We start from the raw sequence: 23,274 nt of genomic DNA, 5'->3' as shown, positions 1-23,274 counted from the left end.
TTGCATTTGGTAGCTTGATTTCTGTTATTATAATCTGTGTTATTTATTCTATGTTGTATTTTAAATGTATGGATGGTTTTATTTGTAGTGTAGTTTTAATTAGTTTTATTTGGTGCTGGTGGCTGTTATTGGTAATTTTGCTGTGTCTTTGTATCCTGTTCTGTTCATTGCTGTGATCTTGTGTTGTCTTTGTTGAGTATGGCTGTGTCGCAACAACTTCCCTTTGGGCAGGGGTGGCCTGTCCATTAAGGGCACACGGGTGCCACCCCCGTCCATCGCCACTTTCCCTAGCCATGCGCCCGGCCCCTTTCAGGACACCGGCGCATGGATTCCAATGCGGAGGGGCTGTTTTTTTGAAGCACCGATTAGAGCCAGAGGCTCTATAAGGCTTCAATATAGGGTGGGCTTGGGTCGCAGAGAGTACGCTCCGCACCCAGACAGGTATGTTACAACAGTGAAACCCAACCATAGGGGCTCGCAACCTGCCCATAGGAGCCTGCAAACCACCCATAGGAGCCAGAAAACTGACCATAGGAGCCAGAAACCCGACCATAGGAGTCTGCAACCCATTGCTCATAACAGCCAGAAACCTGCCCATAGGAGCCCGCAACCCGCCGCCCATAGGAGCCTGCAACGTGCCGCCCCTAAGAGCCCTAAACCCGACCATAGGAGCCCGCAACCTGCCCACAGGAGCCCGCAACCCGCCGCCCATAGGAGTCCGCAAACCACCGCCCGTAAGAGCCAGAAACCCCACCACAGGAGCTCACAACCTGCCCATAGGAGCCTGCAACCTGCCCATAGGAGCCTGCAACCCATCACCCACAGGAGCCCGCAACCAGTGGTGGGACAAGGCCATCCAAAGCCCAGGGCAAACCTGCCAAATTGCGCCCCCCCCCCCCACCACAAAAAAAAAATATTGCCACTCTACGATATTACTTTTATAGCACAAAACTCCCAAAATCCCCCCCCCCCTTCTAGCACAAATCCTCTCCCATCCCTCTTCCCAACACAAATCCCCCGAAACCACCACTCCTAGCACACCTCCCAAATTTGCCCTCCTAGAACAATTCTTACCCCCTGACACCCCCCCCCCCCGACCTTTCGTAACACAAATCCACCTCCCCCTAGCCTCCTTGTGGTGCCCCCCTATCTCACATGATACCACAATGCCCAGGGCAGCCGTCCCTCCTGCCCACCCCTTGTCCCGGCCCTGCCCGCAACCCACCCATACAAGCCAGAAACCCACCCACAGGAGCTTGCTACCTGCTGCTGCCTGCCGACTGACGGAGGGGGGGGGGGTTGGATTGGTCAGTACACCAACTGCCACTGCCTTTAAGATTAATAAAGTATTCTTATCTGTACATAAAATAATGGATGTCTTCTGTGTATGAAGTGTAATTATGACTTCTCTTAGTTGCAGTTATTTAGATCACCCCAAATAACCCCTGGTATCCAAACTGTAACCAGCGCTCTGATAGGTTCCCCACACCTCCCTATAGGGCAGACAAGCTGGAGCCTGGATACTGAGCAGACATGAAGCGCAGACTCCTCAGCTGTCACACGGTATAGACCCCGCCCCTCCACCTGGGGGAGGGATTACACCGATTCTGCCAGTCATGGTTCAGCACGTGCCTGTCACTAAAGAAAACACAAACAAGTGATGTCATCAGCGCGAGACAGACCATGACACAGCGCATGACACAGCGGATCCCGTATAGAGCTGTGTGGAAGGTTCTGGCTCCGGTGGGTGGGGGAGGCGGATGATGACTCGGCGCTTCAGGCCGGTTACTCAGCATGTGGGGCGGCGACGGTGGCTATATAATGGTGACTGTGGGCGGCCGGGCCCGGAGAGACCGGGGAGAGCTGGACGGCAACCGGGTAAGAGAGAGTGCGCTGTGTGTGTGTATGTATATATATATATATATATATATATATATATATATATTTTGATATATGTGTTTTAGACGTAACCAAATAGGTGGGTGGATGGTGCGATGATCTCATTCCCTGTCTGAGGGGCTCCTATGATCCACAATGTAACAAATACTAAGGATCACACCGCATACCAAAGTGTAAAAATAGAGACTTTATTCTAATATGAAATCTACCATTTTAATGAAAACTACAACCATCACATTTTTTATGTTGTCATAATGCGACAAACATTAGATCTGTGCAATTTGTTTTGTTTCAAATTCGTTTTTCATCAAAATTCAGCATTCCTTCATTTGGAAAGCATCAGAGCGAAAGACTATTTGACTATTTTATTTTTTACGAAAATTCTAAAAAAAACAAAAGCATTTGTATTTTTTTAATTGTAGGTAATGGAATTTCTTTCAAATTTGGCAAACTGTTAGTGAATGTAACAAATGCATCCAAAGTTACGAATTTATTGACATAATGAACGATCTGATAAATGGGGGGGATGAAACGAAAAAAATAATAATTTGTTGACAGTGCTGATGTCTAACAATCATTGTGGTGTGATGGGGACATCCGCATGATGACAATGCTATCGTAGACGTGTGTGTGTGTGTGTGTGTGTGTGTTTTTTTTTTTTTTTTCAGCTAGTGGTGGGGACAAGTCAAAAAACGTTACCCTGTGACACTGCGCTATCCAAAAAAAAAAAAAAAAAAGAACCAAAAAAAGCTGCTAACACAATCACAAGGATATAAAACAGTGAATCATTAACAAATATTAAATCATAGTGTAGCGCTAGAAAAAGCAAACAGAAGTGATCTAATACATGACGATACGTGATCATACAATGTTTAACAAAACATTAAACACAAAAATCATAAAATGTGCAAAAAATACACCTTAAGTGCATAATTCATAAGTGTATATAATAAAAAGTACAAGGTAAAAAGAAAAAAAAGTCTCTATATAAATGTTGATCCAATCCAAACGTGAGATAAGGGTCACCATCCACCTTCTTTAAATGAGACTAACATGCAGACACCATGTGGTATTCCCGTCACCTTTTAAGATAGAGGCTTACCAGATGTAATAGATCCAAACGAATGTACATTCGAAGGATCACAAGGGCTTGTGCACTCGTATGCGAGATTTCAAACGCAAATTTTCCAGGGAAGTAACGAATCAAACTATTCATTCAGGTGCCCCAGATAGTTGTTAAATCCTCAGCGGTAAAATCCAACTCAAAATGTTGAACCCATACAAAGAAAAATAAGGGCCACAATAGTGTAATTCCGTTTAAGAGAAAAATTTAATATAAAAGGTAATGAACTTACATGTAACCAAAGAATCAAGCGCTTATTCAATAAAAACAGTGCTACAGTAGGACTAGTACTGTAGCACTGTTTTTATTGAATAAGCGCTTGATTCTTTGGTTACATGTAAGTTCATTACCTTTTATCATTTAAAGAAGGTGGATGGTGACCCTTATCTCACGTTTGGATTGGATCAACATTTTATATAGAGACTTTTTTTTCTTTTTACCTTGGACTTTTTATTATATACACTTATGAATTATGCACTTAAGGTGTATTTTTTGCACATTTTATGATTTTTGTGTTTAATGTTTTGTTAAACATTGTATGATCACGTATCGTCATGTATTAGATCACTTCTGTTTGCTTTTTCTAGCGCTACACTATGATTTAATAGTGGTGGGGACAACAATTGTCAGCTTGTGTCACCTAGATGAGTAATCCACAATTACACTGATAGAGCTCTCTATTCCCGGGAACCTGAACCCAATCTGTACACACTGTATACAATGACGGCTTGTCCTACAAGCATGATTTGGTGTGTGTGCGGAAACCAGAATTGGTTAGAGTAGGAATGATCATAAAGCCCTAATAATCTTTTATTTGCTTCCTTTTTGGTTTATTAATTATACCAATTAAAATGTTTTCTCATATCTGTTCAATAAATCTTGATCCTGCCAGAAATCCAGTTCTGTGAACCCTAAAGTTTATCTCAAACAACGCTGTCAGGCTTCCACAGGTTACTACAGACCCCCCCACCCTCCATTATGTAGATAATAGTGGGAGGTGTTCTGTAGTCCTGACACACTTCCTGTCCTAGGGTGACATTGCTCCTGCTTAACTACTTGCCGCCCTCTTTAGCAAATGATGATCACAGCGCAGCCGACCAGTTCTGAGAGGACGTCGTATGGCCGCCTCCTGTGATTGTGGTGTCCTTAGGACAGAGCTGATCACAGATCAGGGTAAAGGGCCAATCACAATGGCTCTTTACCACGTGGTCAGCTGTGTCAAATCACAGCCGATTATGATGTAAACACAAGCCAGTTATTGGCATTCTTTTCCCACTGACAGAGAGAGGAGTGGCAATAACGGTTTCTGTGAAAGGGGCATCTATACTGATTATCAGTGCAGCCCCAACACTGCCTATTACTGTCGCCTCATCAGTTCCCCCAGCAGTGCCGTCTGTACTGCCTCATCAGCGCACATCAGTAAAGAAGGAAAATGACCTGTTTGCAAAATTTTCTAACAAACTATGAAAAACTTTTTTTTTTTTGTCTTTAATTCAGTCTTTTTTTGTTTATTTAGCAAAAAATAAAAAAACTCAGTGATGATTAAATACAATTTAAGCAAAGCTCTATTTGTGTGAAGAAATAGGATAAAAATGTCACAAGGGTATAGTGTAGCATGACCGGCAAGTGTCATTCAAAGTGTGAAAGCACTGAAAATTGTCCTGGGCAGGAAGGGGGTAAAAGTGCCTACTAGTCAAGTGGTTAATGGAGCTCAGGGAGTGAGCACCATCATCCTAGGGCAGGAAGTGAAGAAAAATTATTGCAGCCACCACATCTAAGCACAAGAATGCCGCAATGTGTTTCGTTTGGGTTACTATTTTTTGGTTACATGCTTTTACTATGTGGAATGGTTATATTACATGCATATACTAACCCTCCTCCTTCTTTTTCAGTTAATGCCTTCATTTTTTTTTTTTCATTTTTACAGATTGTTCAATTGCCAAAGCAAGTATCAGCATTGTACAATGGAACTTCCAGACTTGGGTAAACATTGCTCAGAAGACACCTGCAAACAGCTAGGTAAGTGATCATTTTCTATCAGTCTCCTATGATGAGAAGGTGTGGTTTAGACTGGTCGTAGATAGATTCATCATAATGGGTGGTGAGAGTTTTCCATAATCTCCTTGAGTTACATGGTGCAGAGATTCCCCTCCATTTTAGGCAGGGGCAGATCTGGTTCAATGTATGTCCTACTGCTCAATTATTTCCATGCTGTTAAAGCTGAACTCTGAGAATTGCACAAAAATACCCTTGAAGTGGGACCTGTCTCCCCCTTCACCACCATCCACCCCCCATCTCCCTAAAATTCAAGGGTTAAATGCTCCTTAAAGTGGATGGAAACTCTGACATATCCCCAATGAAGTGAACAGCCTCAGATGATACACAGAGATGAACAAATCTCCCTACATAAGTTTTACATGTATATCTGCTATCTTAAGCTGTATATATCTTTTAGAAAGTGCTCTTCGTGTTACAGGTTTTCTCTTCCTGGTTAGCACTGGGAGTGGATTATTGGCATACAGCCAAGACTGCTGATTGGAGGAAAGGCGCACAACCCCACTCCACATTGGCAAAGGAAGGAAGGAATTTGCAGGGCTTTGCTGTGAGATGGAAAGCTGTCTGCTAATCTATTTATAGCAACCTCCCATGACACACTTCCGGCTGGCGTCTCTTGGCCCGCTAGGCTGCATGCTCGAGTGTGGATTTAGGGGGGACCCCATGCCATTTTTTTTTCTACTTTGGGGCCCACTATATATATATATATATATATATATATATATATATATATATATATATATATATATATATAATTTATTTATTTTTTTTCTCACATTTTATTGCTGGCAATTTGGTTTACATTCACTGACAGCTGATGAGCCGTTGGTTGTCAAGGACGCCGTGGCTGGCTTCCCGGGCTGCTCCTGAATAATCGGCTATTGTTCAAGTCTCTGGTGGCTGCCGACTCTGAAAATTTGCAGTGAAAAGGGACTGAAAGTTCACACCAGATATATGTGAATCTAGCCTAAGTCTAGGGGTAGAGGAATAAGCTGTGGTACTTGCCTTATTCTCTCTGGTAGGCTCCAATGCGCTCCTTTTTCTGTCTGACGCTCTGGATTGTTGCTGGGCCTTCACCATCCTCGCATTCAATGCAGGACTATTGGTCCTGCATTGTATTTGATGACATCGGCTTGTGACCACTGGCCGGAAAGCCATAGCGAAAAGGCTTCAGGGGACTGATCATACAGATGGAGGGGGCCTGCCATAGTAGAGATTCCAAGATTCTCACTATCTATGGCAACTTTGTTCTAGCCAGAGTAGGGAAGGGTAAGAGCATCAAATATGTTTTTTTTTACTACTAATTGGAATGATAAGCATTTCAATCCTGTTACTGACATTGCATCTTGTAATTACAGTGGCTGTTCACGGGCTTTAGTTCACACTAATACGACTTGAGTCAGATGACATGTGAAAACACATTATCTTCAATGGTGCTCATTCTCATCAATACAACTCAGCACGGTGTGACTTTAGAAAAGGTTCCTGTGCTACTTTGGTTCAATTTACAGTGCGATTTGGTCCCATAGAATATGCAAAGTCGCATCAAAGTTACACTAGATAATCTCATTGAGATTCACATCAAAATTGCATGGCAGCAGTATAAAGTGCATAGTGAAAGGATTTTGTGGACATTGCAGTGCTGCATTTTTTTTTTCTCCTGATCTGACTGCAGTTCTATTGTTTGTGTTTGTTTTTTTTTTTTCTTTTGAGGCCATGCACTCAATGCGTAAAGATGTGTCAACTTGCACTGCGTTCAGATATATAAAATCATGTGCAACAATCACACATAAATGAATTTACATATTTATTCACATGAAATGTAACCTACAAAGCTTTGATGTCTCTTTTTTTTCAGATTTTCTTCCACTGAAATGTGATGCTTGTGAGGACCTATTTTGCAAGGACCACATAACCTACGACCAGCATAAGTGTACTTTTGCGTACAAGAAGGTATGTCTGCTGTGTTTTCCCAGTTCTGAAGTGGAATATTAGATAATATACCTCAGTTTTGCTGGTTTTAAGTACATTGAAATGTACTTGAATTGTTTGGATATTTAAAAAAGAAAAAAAAGACAATAAGCAATATTGCTTTTTAAACTTAATATGATTTAATACCAGATTTATTGGTTCTACCTTCAGATCCAGGTATATATCATGTACTTTGTGTGTTTTTCCTGTGCTGCTTCAGAGTGAATGCAAAGATTTATTTTCTTTCCCTCACTCCTTTCTTAGTAAATCAAGCTGTGTACACATTGACTAAACCAGGGGTCTCAAACTGGTGGCCCTCCAGCTGTTGCAAAACTACAAGTCCCAAGAGGCATTGCAAGACTGGCAGTTGCAAGCATGACTCACACAGGCAGAGGCATGATGGGACTTGTGGTTTTGCAACAGCTGGAGGGGCCGCCAGTTTGAGACCCCTGGACTAAACACTTGAAGGCTTCCCGACCCCTCCTCTAGCAACCAGCTATATACAGTGTTTGAAGTTTATGTGGATAATGACAGAACTCTGGACGGCCGCACTCCAATGCTAAAACGATGCTTTATTCAAATAATATTTAGGACACAGCAAATGACATCACAGCGAAAGATGCTAACAGCTGACGTGTTCGCATTAAGGCTAGTGCTTACTCATAGCTGGCAACCAGCTATGAGTAAGCACTAGCCTTAGTGCGAAACGAATCAGATGTTAGCATCTTTCGCTGTGATGTCATTTGCTGTGTCCTAAATATTATTTGAATAAAGCATCGTTTTAGCATTGGAGTGCGGCCGTCCAGAGTTCTGTCATTATCCACATTATCTGCATGCTGTGGCTCGCACCTGGATCCCTTCACCTGGAGAAATTATCTCTGAGTTCCCAGAACCTGCCTTTGAGCGGTGGTGTATATCTCTCTAGTGTTTGAAGTTTAGTTTTCACAGTTTATAAAAAAATCATTTTAAAAATTGTTCTGATATAAGAAAGGGGGTTAGAGTTGTCAATATCAAATGTACAGCTTCAGTAAAGTTATTTCTATCAATACACAGCTACAATATGCATATTATGTGTCTGTGGCAATAACACTTATTTTTTTTTTTTTTTTCCCCCCCCCAAGGATGTGCAAGTACCTGTCTGTCCACTGTGTGGCACTCCTGTTCCAGTAAAAAAAGGAGAGCTGGCAGACCTTGCAGTAAGCCAACACATAGACAGAAGGTGCAGCTTGAAGCCAAAACAAAAGTTTTTTTTTTTTTTTTTTTAATCTGGTTTACAACTTTGCTTCTGGAAATATTACTCCTTACTAGAAAAATCTGCCCAGTTATTTTAGGATTTTTATTTTGTATTCAATTTTCTCTAGATATTTATATATAGCACAGACAGTTTACACCGAGTTTTACATTCACATCAGTCCCTTCCCTCAAGGAGCTTACAATCAACAGTCCCTATCTCACATGCATATATACACATAATGGGGTCAATTTTAGAATGGTCAGACCAGCATGTCTTTGGAGTGTGGGAGGAAACCCACACTAGCACACAGAGAACATGCAAACAGCATGCTGGTATTGTTCTGGCTGGGATTCAAGCCAAGAACCCCATTGCTGTCTTTTTAAAAACAAAAACTTTAACAATACCACAATCTATAAGCACCATCCTTTGTTTAGAAATGTCACCCGCAGCTCTTTCCTTGGCAAAGTATAAAAGTGGAATTTTAATGTAGAAGATTTTTACAGGTTTATAATCCAGGCAGCTTTGTACTCTTTCACTTTCAAGCATGTTTGACGCTAACATAGTTACCACAGATCATCCACAACAGCCATCAAATTTGCTGGGACTTGGAGTTTTTCTTTTATCCAATCTTTTTAAATTTGATGTATGCATTTTTTCCTGGAATGACAGAAAAAGCATTACATCAGATTACATAATGATCAGATTTTTTTATTATTATTATTTTTTTATATATATATATATATATATATATATATATATATATATATATATATATATATATAAAAGGGGGGAGGGTTGATTACAAGGTTATACTTGCCTGCTCTGTGCAATTGTATTGCACAGAAAGGTCCCTTACCACCTCTTCTGCTGTTGCTGTCCCCTCCTAGATTGCCACCTTGGGAAGCTGGGTGGTAAGGAGGCACCTGTGTGCGCGCATAAATCTAAGCAGTGCTCTGTGCGTCCATAGAAACACACAGCACTGGTAAGCTATGCCCCTGATCCTTGCTCGACAGAGTCTGACTGACAGCAGCAGCTTCTCAATGTCTCATGTGAGAGGAGTGGTGCTGCATGGTGCTGGAGTTATGACAGGAGTCAGGCAATTGTCTATGGATAAGGGTGGTTAGGATATTTAGTGAGAGGTGTTTTTTTTATTTTTATTTTTTTTATTTTTTACCGTCAGGCAGATAATTCATTAAGGTAAAAAATATTTAGACTTTAGAACCTACAACAAAGGGCCAATTTGGAGGGCTTAGTAATATAAATGCAAATCCAGCAGTTGACCTATTCAGCTTCTAAGTCTTGGACTATGGCTAGGCCTGGTACTAGTGGTTACAACACCGGGACACAGCACATGTGCACCACTAGTTTAGGCACTTTTTTTTTTTTTTTTTTGTTATACCTGCCACTTTCTAGTAATAACATACCAAACCCATGGTTTCACTCCAGACTTGCTCTTTTTATCCCAAGTGGGCAACCCGAGCGCTGATTACAATGGCCTGTCTCCACTCTCAGTCAAAAGTATGAGAATTATAAGCTGCAGTCCAGAACTTGGCTCTTCCTTGAACTCCTTACCTCTTGACGAGAGAGCAGCTTGTATTTTTATAAGAAATTCTTATAACATGTAAACGTCTGCCTTCATGTCATTGGCCATCATGAGAGAGCTTGATATCTGCATATTGCCAGCTTCTTCTATGCAGAAGAGTTTTTATTCTTACCTATTTATACACACACACACACACACACACACTTATTTATATAGCAAGATATTATACAGAATGTGTTTTATTTCTTTATTTAATTATTATATTTACTTTAAATGAACCAGATTTTCACAAATCGTTGCTGTAAACCAGGATGCAAAAAGAAGGAGCTGATGAAGATCGAATGTGATCAGTGTCATAATAATTTCTGCCTGTCTCATAGACACCCACTAGATCATGACTGCAAGACCACGGGACCAGCACTTTCAAAAGCTGGGTACGTCTACTCAGTTCTACAGAATTATTGGCTGCAGTGTTTGTGTGCAATATCCACTCTATTCCCAAGATATAGACTGGAGAGTTGAGACTTTAGATGAGGCACCTCATAAGATGTGCCTCCATCCCGAATTCAAATGAAATAAAACAGGAAGTTGGGACTTTAAATGAGGTGGTTGACTCGTGTAGAATGTAATCAAATTTTATTGCGAGAATACAAAGTATATAAATGCATAGCAATAATATAGTTCATGTAAAAGATACCTTACAATATTTGCCCCCCTGAAGAAGTGTTTATACACAAATGAGTCAGGCCTTAAGGATATACAGTGCCTTGTGAAAGTATTCGGCCCCCTTGAACTTTTCAACCTTTTGCCACATTTCAGGCTTAAAACATAAAGATATAAAATTTTTATTTTTTGTGAAGAATCCCCAACAAGTGGGACACAATTGTTAAGTGAAACGAAATCTATTGGATTTTTGAAACTTTTTTAACTAATAAAAACATGAAAAGTGGGGCGTGCAAAATTATTCGGCCCTCTTGCGTTAATACTTTGTAGAGCCACCTTTTGCTGCGATTACAGCTGCAAGTCGCTTGGGGTATGTCTCTATCAGTTTTGCACATCGAGAGACTGAAATTCTTGCCCATTCTTCCTTGCAAAACAGCTGGAGCTCAGTGAGGTTGGATGGAGAGCGTTTGTGAACAGCAGTTTTCAGCTCTTTCCACAGATTCTCGATTGGATTCAGGTCTGGACTTTGACTTGGCCATTCTAACACCTGGATACGTTTATTTGTGAACCATTCCTTTGTAGATTTTGCTGTATGTTTGGGATCATTGTCTTGTTGGAAGATAAATCTCCATCCCAGTTTCGGGTCTTTTGCAGACTCCAACAGGTTTTCATCCAGAATGGTCCTGTATTTGGCTGCATCCATCTTCCCCTCAATTTTAACCATCTTCCCTGTCCCTGCTGAAGAAAAGCAGGCCCAAACCATGATGCTGCCACCACCATGTTTGACAGTGGGGATGGTGTGTTGAGGGTGATAAGCTGTGTTGCTTTTATGCCAAACCTATCGTTTTGCATTGTGGGCAAAAAGTTTGATTTTGGTTTCATCTGACCAGAGCACCTTCTTCCACATGTTTGGTGTGTCTCCCAGGTGGCTTGTGGCAAACTTTAGATGAGACTTTTTATGGATATCTTTGAGAAATGGCTTTCTTCTTGCCACTCTTCCATAAAGACCAGATTTGTGCAGTGTACGACTGATTGTTGTCCTATGGACAGACTCTCCCACCTCAGCTGTAGTTCTCTGCAGTTCATCCAGAGTGATCATGGGCCTCTTGGCTGCATCTCTGATCAGTCTTCTCCTTGTCTGAGCTGAAAGTTTAGAGGGACGCCCAGGTCTTGGTAGATTTGCAGTGGTCTGATACTCCTTCCATTTCAAAATGATCGCTTGCACAGTGCTCCTTGGGATGTTTAAAGCTTGGGAAATCTTTTTGTATCCAAATCCGGCTTTAAACTTCTCCACAACAGTATTACGGACCTGCCTGGTGTGTTCCTTGGTCTTCATGATGCTCTCTGCGCTGTCAACAGAACCCTGAGACTATCACAGAGCAGGGGCATTTATACAGAGACTTGATTACACACAGGTGGATTCTATTTATCACCATCAGTCATTTAGGACAACATTGGATCATTCAGAGATCCTCGCTGAACTTCTGGAGTGAGTTTGCTGCACTGAAAGTAAAGGGGCCGAATAATTTTGCACGCACCACTTTTCAGTTTTTTATTTGCTAAAAAAGTTTAAATTATCCAATAGATTTCGTTCCACTTCACAATTGTGTCCCACTTGTTGGTGATTCTTCACAAAAAATTTAAATTTTATATCTTTATGTTTGAAGCCTGAAATGTGGCAAAAGGTTGAAAAGTTCAAGGGGGCCGAATACTTTCGCAAGGCACTGTAGTTATGTGCCCCACCAGGTTACACATTTGGACATGTCATATTTCCTTTTTTTTATTCATTACTAAGGCTGCCAATTGCTATGGGAATCAACCTTGCTATTTTTTTTACTAATTCATTGTTATGTGCTGACTATGTATATAAATGTAAATACAACGGTATTGTCGTACACATGCACCAAGGCGTTGACATTATGCATTGATCCTTTTACGTGAACTATATCATTATGTATTTATATACTTTGTATTTTAACAATAAAATTTGATTACATTCTACACGAGTCAACCACCTCACTTAAAGTCCCAACTTGCGGTTTTATTTCATTATTCCCAAGATAGGTTCAGCCTGTAAAAAAAAAAAAAAAAAAAAAAAATGGAAACACAAAAGCCTTTTATACCATTTTATGTAATATAGCATAAGGTTCTTTAACCGGTTCCCGACCAGCGCACGACGATGTACGTCGACAGAATGGCACGGGCAGGCATATTGGCGTACAGGTACGTCCAATATTCAATGCCGCCCTGCCACCGGGAGCGTGCCGCCGGCGGCGCGTTACCGCGCTGGTCGGGACCCCAGTGAGTCCGGTCGCGGGACCCGCGGACTCGATCGCCGCGGGCATCCCCGCGATCGTCTCACGGGAAGGCTGAATGGAGGAAATGCCATGTAAACAGCATTTCTCCATTCTGCCTAGCAACTAGTGATGCTGATCTCTGCTCCATGTGATTGGAGCAGAGATCAGTGTTCACTAAATGAAAGCCCAACCCCCCCACAGTTAGTAACACACCCCTAGGAACACTTAACCCCTACACTGCCACCCACTGGTTAACCCCTTCACTGCCAGTGTCATTTACACAGGAATCACTGCATTTATATAGCAGTGATTACTGTATAAATGACAGTGGTCCCAAAAATGTGTCAAAAATGTCCGATGGGTCCCCCACAATGTCGCAGTCACAATAAAAATCGCTGATCGCTGCCATTACTAGTAAAAAAAAAAAAAAATAATAATAATAAAAAATTATTAATAAAAATGCTTTAAAACTATCCCTATTTTGTAAACGCTATAACTTTTGCGCAAACCAATCAATAATTGCTTTTTGCGATTTTTATTTTAATTTTTTTAACCAAAAATATGTAGAAGAATACGTATCGGCCTAAACTGAGGGAAAAAATGTTTTTTTTATATATTTTTGGGGGATATTTATTATAACAAAAAGTAAAAAATAATGCATTTTTTTTCAAAATTGTCGCTCTATTTTTGTTTATAGCGCAAAAAATAAAAACTGCAGGGGTGATCAAATACCACCAAAAGAAAGCTCTATTTGTGGGAAAAAAAGGACGTCAATTTTGTTTGGGAGCCTCGTCGCGCGACCGCGCAATTGTCAGTTAAAGCGACGCAGTGCCGAATCGCAAAAAGTGGTCTGGTCTTTGACCAGCAAAATGGTCCGGTCTGTAAGTGGTTAAACAAAAACAAACCTGCAATGCAAACTTCATGTTAGATGTATTGGATTTCCGTTGATCTGTCCATGTACTATTTATTGTTCAAAAATGTTAGGTGGTTAAGTTGCACTTAAACCCAATCACAAAAATCTCATGAGTTTTTAAGAAGTTAATTTTATTTTCAAAAGTCAGTTTTCATATCTTTAAATCTGCAACTTTTCTATAAAAAAAAAGCGTTGCTCCTTCTGTGTAACAAAGGCTTCTGAATGAGGCTTCAAATGGCTCTTTAAATATATTTAATGCAGCAATGATCCACAGTTATCACCATCAGTAAACCCTCCATAAAAAATGCAATGCAAGTTTTTAATTTAAAAATCATTGCAACTGTTTGATGCAGAATGCTTTAGAAAACAAAATGTAATTCAGTAATGGTTACCATCTACTTTTAGGCCACTTTAACGCCTGAGCGTTTTGTAGCTCGATGCTCCAAAGCGCATAACCTGGGGGAAAAAATGCTTTTGTAATTGTGCCTGTTCACATCTGAGCGTAGTCACACTTGAGGGTTGTAGCTTGTAGCTTGAAAAAGCACATACGTTTATTTTGAGCTACAAGCTTTAAATGTTTTTGTGCCCAATTAACTTATATTGGCAAATGCTCAAGCAAAAAATGCAAAAAAATAAAAAATAAATCTGTAAAAATGACCAAAGATGTTCAATGCAGCTTGATGTGACTTTAGATTTTGGGGTCTTCAAAAATGTTACTAATTGTTTTACAAAGGGTTTAATGCTTATTTTTTATTTTTTTTTGCAGATATGCAGCTTTGATGCGATCTCAGAAGGCTTCTGAACAAAATACAGCAGCAGTTAAAAGGCCATTAATTTTTCAGAAAGTTGAACAGCCTGTATCCTGTAGAGCTGAAGCAAAAAGGTAATGAAAAGCTTACGGTTGCTGCTTTTGTAGATGATTCTTACATAGTGATAAATATCATTGTGACTACCCATGACTTGATAAACTACCAGATCTGAAACTTCCATATCTCCTTTATTAACGCGTACACTGAAGGAAAATGTGTCTCCACTTAACATTTGTATCTGTCTGATATTTTATCTTTTGTTTTGTTTTGGAGTGCTGCTAAAATTGTATTTATTTTTCTTTCTATTTAGTGACCCTCTTGAGAGTTCTGGAGTAATTGATCTTCACAATGGTCTGGTAAGTTGTGTTCTCATCGTATCACCTGTGTTTTGAAGGGGCAAACAGTAAGATGAGGCTCGGTCTATATTTTCAGCAATTTAATGAAAAATATATAAAATATATGGTTCTACCTAAGCACTGTTTGTATTTAAACTGACCACATAATAGAACATGAACCCTTTTTGTAGTGTCGCAGAAAAAAAAAGCAAGAATTCAAATTCATGAAATCATTGCAATCTAACAGAATCTCAGGTGTAATGCTTGACAAGTATCCTTGCTAAATGCAGGTAATACACTTGGGCTTCTGGTAGACATCATTGGGACATATACAGTATGTTGATCAGTTAGCAGTAACAAAGTATTGTGTATAAATATTTTACTCCTATAAGATGAAGCTACCTCCAAGACCTCTGGTTCATGTTCCTGCTTGTTAGTTATTTTGTAAGGGGGTGCTCTGGACACCTTTTTTCTGCCATTTCACTTATTGCTTGGGTGTCCGGTGTGCCCTTTTGTATTTAGGGAGGGGTAGGCACCTTACAGGCATAACTGCCCTTAACGTGAACTGTTAAGACAGGACAATGTTGGTTTGTTGCTGGCTGGTAAGTTTAGCTAGGAATGTTTCTTTGTTTGGTCAGCAAGTTCTGGAGCTGCACACCACTCCCAAAAGGTAAAATCAACTTTATTGATCAGACACCCCATCCAGAATCCTCCCCGTCCAATCAGGTAAAATCAACTTTATTGAGCACAAGCACAGACACCCCATCCAGGTTCCTCCCACTAATATGTTTTGCCTGTTAGATCGGCTTAATATTAGAGACCACTAATGCGGGCCAAACATTATACAATTTTCCTTTTTTAGATTTACCAAACCCATATAATATGAGGTCAGAATAAACACTTTCAATTTGTATGCAATCAGGCAAGCCCTTGCACTGCAAAGTTGAAGGTAAATCTAAATTTAAATTGAATAAGAAAATTGTATAATGTTGTGGGGCCGGCTTTAGAGGAAGAATCTTAGGAGTGTTTGTATTGAACAATAAAGTTGATTTTACTCTATGGAAGTGGTTTTTGAAGCTCCAGAACTCTGCTGGCTATTTTGTATAAGTAGTTGCACATACTGTCCAAAAGAGGGCAACAGTAGACACAGGGTAACAAAGTACCCATGGTTATATCTAGCAGGGTACATAATGTGCACTTATTAAGAGAACGTGTGGCCAGAAAAGGTATGTGGTGGTGGTTAATTTTTTTTTTTTTTTTTTTTTTTTTTTTTTTGCTGACCCCTCCAGAGGGGACGGGTGAGCCCCAGTTGCAATTTGTTTGAGAGTAGGATTTGATTTTTGGTTTGGATTAGATGGGGAAAATGTGCTGATTAAACACTTCTTCATTCTATAAATACAGGCAGAGTCTGTTGAGAGACCCGACCCCCATTTATGAACTTTGCCCAGGGGGACTTTTGTTCTATAGTATCAGAAAATCATAGCTGGCTGTAGAATGGTCAAAACAGCAGACAAGGCCTGTTTAGTAATTTATGTATAAACTATTTTTTTTATTGTAGTTTTTATACAGGGAGGGGAAGGTGTAAAACCTATGTCGGGTCATAAAACTCCTCTGATCTGTGTCCCAAGTAGGGAGATGACTTTCTATCCCTATAGGCAGTGGGAAGTAATGAGAAGTCTTACCAGTGGTGACCCAGACATTTCCTTTGGTAAAATTGGAGAGGGGTCACACCCTCTGTCAGGTTAGCATTGCTGGCTGTGTCACCAGCCTCTCAATTTCTTATGCAGCTGTTCAGACTGTGGCAGGGATAGGGAGTGAGATGAGATCTTTACAACATTTTTATAGACATGAATAATGCTTGATAATTGTTTAGACTTCCTCTCTTCCTCAGCTTTTGTTGAAAAAATGTTTTGGTCGGTTTGAAAGTAAATTTTTTTTATTTTTTTTGTGCTTTTGTATATTTGCAACTAAGTAGATGTGTGAAGTAAGAAAGATCCTGACTTCATAAAAAAACACCCTCCTTTTTTTTTTTTTTTTTCCTTATTCCAGAGTGAAGATGAAGCTCTGCAGAAGGCTCTGGAACTATCCTTACTAGAAGCTGGAATAAATCTCCTGACAATGAGGTAAATTGTCTGTTTTCTAAATTTATGAGTGACATTGCTTTGTCTGTCTGTCTGTCTGTCTGTCTCAGCATTTCCAGGTTCTGAGAGAATTGGGGTTTAAAGTTATTTGCATACCTTGTGCCTTGAAGCTTTCTTTTATAGGAACACTATAAAACGGAACTATCATTTGCATGTTTGTTTGAGAACCATACCTGTCATGTAAATGACTTGGATCACCTTGCGTAAGCATATTTATAGCTCAACATAGAACTGAGGTCTGTCTTCACATGCAACAGTCAAAGCAACAAGTGATCTCTTTTGATAACCCTCTGCATGCTTTACACACAAATCGCCCAACTTCGGGCTCAGTAGTAGAGCTGCACGATTCTGGCCAAAATGAGAATCGCAATCCTTCTAGTATAAAGATCACGATTCTCACGGTTTTACATTATCCCCCCCCAAAAAATTGGGCTGTTTTTTTTTTTTTTAAATTGAAAAGACTGCTATATATATATATATATATATATATATGTATATATGTATGTATGTATGTATGTATGTATGTATGTATGTATGTATGTGTGTGTATATATATTATTTGAAAACACGCAAATGTAAGAAAAAAAGGTTTACTGTTTTTAAGTGGTTAAACTTCCCTCATTTACACACCAAAGTGTATTCCTTTGCGCTAAAGGACAAATCGTTACAATGTTTAGAAAATCTGGAAAATACAAGATCGCAAGGGGGGACAAAAATTGCGATGACTCCTCTTTTAACGATTAATCGTGCAGCTCTATTAGGTAGGCAAACCAATGTCTCATCTTCCCAAAAGCACCTAACGCTGGCCGATGGGCTAAACTAAAAAAAAACAAATGCTGGGACATTGTATTCTGATAGCAGGACTCTCCACTGTAGGAAACATTGATCACCAGCTGCATAATAAAGGGGAGAGCCAGTTTAATTACAGTTAGACATGGTTCCTATGTCCTGTCAGATTAGAAAGGGGAATGAATGGAGGCTATTTTGGAATTTCATGGTACCATACAAAGGCTCAACATACACCAGGTAAAATGAAGCCATATCAAATTTTATTACAAAGTATTAAAACATACAAACATTTTACAATTGGGGCACAAAAACCTGTGTCCTAAATACCAAGGACACAGGTTATTGTGCCCCAATTATAAAATGTTTGTATGTTTTAATACTTCATAATAAAATTTGATATGGCTTCATTTTATCTTGTGTATGGTGTGAAACTCCAAAATAGCCTCCAGTCACTGCTCTTTGTGATCACCAGCTGCAGTCCATAATCTGAGTTTTCCAACATTCTTATTCAACAGAAGTTGATCTAATGATTGATTTCGGTTGAACAGGGACAGCCACACATGGATTGAAATCCAGCTTGTCCATTCTGAAACAGCCACATTTTGATCTATTTGTGAGTAGCTTTAGTCTGATCACAAAACTTCATGCTGTTGAATCCATTTTGTTAAAACTGTATGTAAACCCTAACCATGAACTTAATTTGCTTCATATGTTCAACCTTTCAGGATGTTTTAAAAGAGGAGTATGGGGTATAACAACATTAGACTCGCCTAGGTAGATGCAGCATTGATTGCCCACCATCTCCTAAGATCGACAACTGAACAAACACCACTGAATGCTCTGTTCTCCCCCTCTGCTCTGAGCAGAGAGCCATGCCTGTCAGTCACTGGCTCTCTGCTCTGCCCCTCCAGCCCCTACTGGAGAACTGGGCTGGGGAAAGGAGGGAGCAGCTGACTCGGTCTCCCTGTGGTGCAGCTTAGATGCTGAGCCAGCTGCCAGTCCAGGTATCTGTGTGGACCCCGAATGTAAAGTCGGGATCTCTCCCCGGTCTGGACCAGCTGAGTAACCGCAGCCAACAGTGGACTTTAGCTGAAAACTGGTCACAGGACTGCAGTTTGTTCTTCATAGAAGTATGGCCAAAAAAAGCTTTGGCGATACTTCTCATCTTTTTTTAATAAGCCTTTGATGTAAGCATTTTGTTTATTCAGTTTGATACTGTAGTGCAGAAAACATTGTCAGAAATGCAGAGCTTTCCTGTGTCCACTACACACTTCCTGTGTTGTCTCAAAGAGCTAGTTAGTGATTATCTTGGATTACAGACTGATTCACTTTTATGTTGAGATCCGACAGTGGAAGTTGATTATTTTTTCCAAGAGACAATGAATGGGGCTAACACTACTCAGTCTACAAAAAAAAAGCTGTGTGTTTCAGCCCATAATAGGAAATTAGGCACAGAGTGCCTTTCTGGAAGATCAGCAGGTATTTTATGTAGAGCCTTTAAAGGGGTACAGGACAGGTACATGTGCATATGTTGCAGAGCTGTACTGCAGGTTGGGTTTTTATTTTTTTTTTATAAAATTTTTTTTATTTTTTTTTGCTTTGACTTGCACTTTTTAAAGTGATTATTTAACCCCGGAATCTAAAATGTAACCTATTGCAGCTTACCAATCATTAGATGTGGTGGCTGCATTTGTTTTCTTTTTAGTCTCCTTTTTATTTTTTATTTTTTTTCCCCTCCTGTTTTAACCTGGTGATCTGGCCAGTAATATGCCTCCTGTATTAGATTGGACCCATTCTGGATGAATGTGAACAGGAGGCACATTTAGACAGCAGCATTGCCAGTCTGTGGGTAGAGGGAGTGTTAGATGCACTAGGAGATTTAAGTACACAAATTGAAGCCAAATTCACACTCTGTAAACAGTTGAAGCAAACTTTTTTTTCTTTTTTTTCCCTTTTTAGGGATAACGGTTTTGCATAAATAAAAGCTGATCATTGTAAGCACCTCATCAGTGCTGAATGGTTTGTTCTGTCCCTGTAACTGATACATCTGCAAAAGAGCTTGCTCTTTTGAAAAACAGACCTACTGGCTGAATAACCAGATGAAAATATATGTATGAAAAATGTGTGTCACTAAAAAAAAAGAAAACAAATGCAGCTATAACATCTAAGAATTGATAAGCTACAATATAATAAATGTTCGCTTTTGGGTTTAATACTACTTTTAGCCCTTCTGTGATGCCTTCTGTCTATAACAGGGAGGCTAAATTAACTGAGTCTCTGTACAGCAGCAGGCTTCTGTGAGTGTCTGACCCGATGGTCTGCATACAGTACATGCCTAGGAAGACTTGCTGAAAGTACAGAAATCAATTAATAATACTTGTTGATTTGCCAGAAATAGAGGGAGCTCCAGCTACAGAAAACATCCCTCTTTGTTCTTCTCTATAATATATAGTAGGGAGAGGTGTTCTGTAGTCCAGCATGAGAAACTCCAACATGGTTGAAATCGCTGATCCTACGGTTGGGACTACAGTGCAGCAAAAGCAGTGTGTCGGCTAACTATGGAAATTTACAAGCTCCCTGGATTTCTGGCAGATCAACAGGTATTTTATGTAATTGCAATGTTTTTTTAAAAGCGACAACCATTTGCATGCATCACTTTTTTGCCCATATTTACACTTTTTACATTTTATTTACGGGGGAAAAAAGCCGTTCAAAATGTTTTTCATCGCTTGCATGAGAGAAACAGTGTCTGCCTATCCTGACGTCCTTCTGAAAACACTAGCTGCCTGGCTGTGTCTGGCTTTAGTATCTGAGCTACAAACCTGTACATAAAAGTTGGCCAAAAATCAGAATTTCATATTCTTATACTTTTGGGTCAGCAACTAAGAGTTTTGAAGCCAGAACATCAATATGGCAGGCAGACAACTAACTTTTTAGATGAAGAGGTATTCAATAGCAGACTCGACTTCATTAAATTGCATATAGAACCAGGAAAATGTTCCTAAATGTGGCTGCAGTTGTTTTTCACACTATGAACCGCACTGCATTTCTGTTCAATTCACATGTGAACCGAACATTGCAACTGGATTGCATCGTACTTTTGTACCATGTGATCTGGTGCAGGCAAACCCACCGCCTTTGGGGTGCCGTTAAGATTGCACTGACACCCGCTGCAGTTTGCAAGGGCAGTGCCATTTAAATGTGGTGTAGGAAACGTGTGTGTGTGTGTGTGTGTGTGTGTGTGTGTGTGTGTGTGGTGGGGGGGGGGGGGGGGGGTTTCCTGCACTGCATTAGTGTGAACCTAGGCTTAGGTGTTTTTTTTTGTTTTTGTTTTTTCTTATATCTGTCGATCCTTCCAGTAACTCCCTTTCTGTTCTAGAGTAACAATGCTGACTGCACTGCATCTATGGAAAAGCAGTGTTATCCCTCTAGGACAAGTAATATGGTATATTTGGACTACATAAGACACCCCCCCTTCCCTTCCCAATCATTAAAACCTAGTGGGGATGTGTTCTGCAGTTCTAATAATATACTTTCTAATTACATTGTTTACATTAATACTGCAGAGTACATAAAAGCACTGAATTTTGGGCAGGATCAACAGTTTTTTGTTTGCACTTCTCAAGCACCAGAAAACACTTCCAATGGTATATTTATCACACCCCTAAACAGGATAAATAAAATGTTCATTGTTTTGGTTTTATTGAGTCTTATATTTTCTAACTTTTTTTTTTTCCCCCCCCTCCACAGACATCCACCCATTAATACAATAAAAACAGGACAGTGAAGTCTGAGACACTCTCTTGATTGTTGGGATGCAAGGAAAAGCCTTTTACTTTTTGAAGAGTGATTGCATTTGATCTTCAAGCACATTTGCTCATGAAATGGAGAAACTTGTATATGCTGTAGATAAGTAACAGCCTATATTTAAAGGACAACTAAACCATCACTAACCCCAACCCAGTTCTAAACTAAACTGTGCTACCAACATCAGCTCTTTGCTTACCACTATTACAGAGCCATGGCCTGCACCTGTGTGTGTATATCCTCAGTAATGGGAACTGGGTGCTGGCCAAAATGTTTTATACTGAGTGCCAACTGAATGGAACTGAATACTGAATATAAGTATTTCTAGTCTCCATATACAGCCCCATTCAAGTCAGTGAGGACTCGGCAGACAGGATTGTAGCTCTGCAGGAGCGTGAAGCACACAGGTTGGGGGTTAGTGCAGTTTAGTTTGAGGGGCTATGGTTGGATTATCAATAGTTTAGTTAAAGGTAAACCTATCCTGTATTGGCTTTCTTTGTTTGAGCTGAAAGTAATATCTAGTTTTATAGAAACTTGTATTGAAATTTGTAGTCTGCCACTGCTGTCATCCTGAAAAATGCTTGGGTGCCTGGCTGTCTGCTTTCATAGTTTCTGTGATACTTACCAAGAAACAAGCACACAGTTTGCAAAGTCAGATTGAAGCCAGGACTGTTAATCTGCATACTTCTGCCTAGCAAGCACTAAATTCATTGGATTAGTATAACAGCTAGAGAAATGGTATTTTCAGAAGGCTAGGGCGGCAGTTGCAACTTCCATACAGGTTCCTTTTAGGCTGGATTCACACCTGTGCTTTTTGCATTTTGCAGATTTCTGCTGCAGAATGTGTTCCATAGGAAACCATATTAAATGGACTGTAGTGCAAATCTGCAAAATGCAAAAAGCACTAAAAATGCATAGGTGTGAATCCAGCCTTAAGGCCCAATAAAAGTCTACAAATTACCAGTCAACCTTCCAGGCTGTATCCCGACTGCAACCTTTTTAACGTGTAATGTCTTATTTTCCTTTATTGCTTTTAAGGGCTATTTGTTTTAAAAGCAGTGTTTTTTTTTTCTAAAGTATTTTTATTGGATGAGATGTATATTTTAAAATGTGTAATAAAGTATTTTATATTTCCATATTTTATTTGTGTGTGTGCGTCATTGTAAAGTCGGTGGACTAAACCACCGATTGGATTTCTTAATTTTTTATTTTTTTTGTTTTGTTTATCTGTTGTATGGATTTATATTAGGTTGGTACACAAAAAAAGGTACATCCAAACAAAACCTAAACATACATTACACAACCTAAACAACCTTGCAGTGTCTTGTGAAAAAAGAGAAGAGCAATTACAGCAAGTCACATCAGAATAATGCAAATAAACTAGGCACTCCAAAACAGTCTGCAAAAGAATAAAATTGTAATTTCAGGATCCTAGATCTAGAGAGGACAGAGTGAGTGGGAATTATAAATTGGCTTGCCGCAGATCTTATCAAATCATTTATAGTTTTTTTTTTTTTCCCCTAAGTTCAAAGGTAAGTCTATATCTGGCATAGGCATGACTGACCCTTTCCAGGACAGTACATTTTATTTTATTTTTTTATTTCTTGCAAAAAAGTACAACAACCAAACAATTTGCAACAACCCTTTTAGCATGTTTATATAAAGCGTCAAATCCCAAATTATTCCCAGGTGTTT

The 23,274-nt window shown here is 39.7% G+C and overlaps 1 protein-coding gene across 2 annotated transcripts; it reads left to right on the top strand.

Moving 5' to 3' along the window:
* Positions 1-1,656: 1,656 nt before the first annotated feature.
* ZFAND2A (zinc finger AN1-type containing 2A) lies at positions 1,657-22,717 on the top strand. Of its 2 annotated transcripts, XM_077449116.1 has the most exons (9): positions 1,658-1,878; positions 4,950-5,041; positions 6,936-7,030; positions 8,170-8,292; positions 10,108-10,259; positions 14,465-14,581; positions 14,818-14,863; positions 16,892-16,965; positions 21,523-22,717. In XM_077449116.1, exons 2-9 carry the CDS (start codon positions 4,987-4,989, stop codon positions 21,557-21,559), a joined length of 699 nt encoding a protein of 232 aa, XP_077305242.1. In that variant the 5' UTR covers positions 1,658-1,878; positions 4,950-4,986; the 3' UTR covers positions 21,560-22,717. The 2 variants fall into 2 exon arrangements, with proteins under 2 accessions (XP_077305243.1, XP_077305242.1); XM_077449117.1 differs by lacking the exon at positions 8,170-8,292 and having other exon boundaries at positions 1,657-1,878.
* The last annotated feature ends 557 nt before the right edge of the window (positions 22,718-23,274 follow it).

Source organism: Lithobates pipiens, unplaced genomic scaffold (assembly GCF_037356315.1).
Source record: "Lithobates pipiens isolate NorthernLeopardFrog02 unplaced genomic scaffold, aLitPip1_a1.2 Scaffold_22, whole genome shotgun sequence".
In the NCBI taxonomy this organism is placed as follows: Eukaryota; Metazoa; Chordata; class Amphibia; order Anura; family Ranidae; genus Lithobates; species Lithobates pipiens.
Note: the sequence above shows the minus strand (reverse complement) of the source record. Positions and strands in the feature narration are given on the sequence as shown.

Excerpts from the sequence above, each read along its gene's own strand:
- ZFAND2A (XM_077449116.1), top strand. The coding sequence starts at position 4,987 with ATGGAACTTCCAGACTTGGGTAAACATTGCTCAGAAGACACCTGCAAA. Across the intron at positions 10,260-14,464 it reads CCAGCACTTTCAAAAGCTGG|ATATGCAGCTTTGATGCGAT; the intron begins GTACGTCTACTC and ends TTTTTTTTGCAG. Across the intron at positions 14,864-16,891 it reads TTGATCTTCACAATGGTCTG|AGTGAAGATGAAGCTCTGCA; the intron begins GTAAGTTGTGTT and ends TCCTTATTCCAG.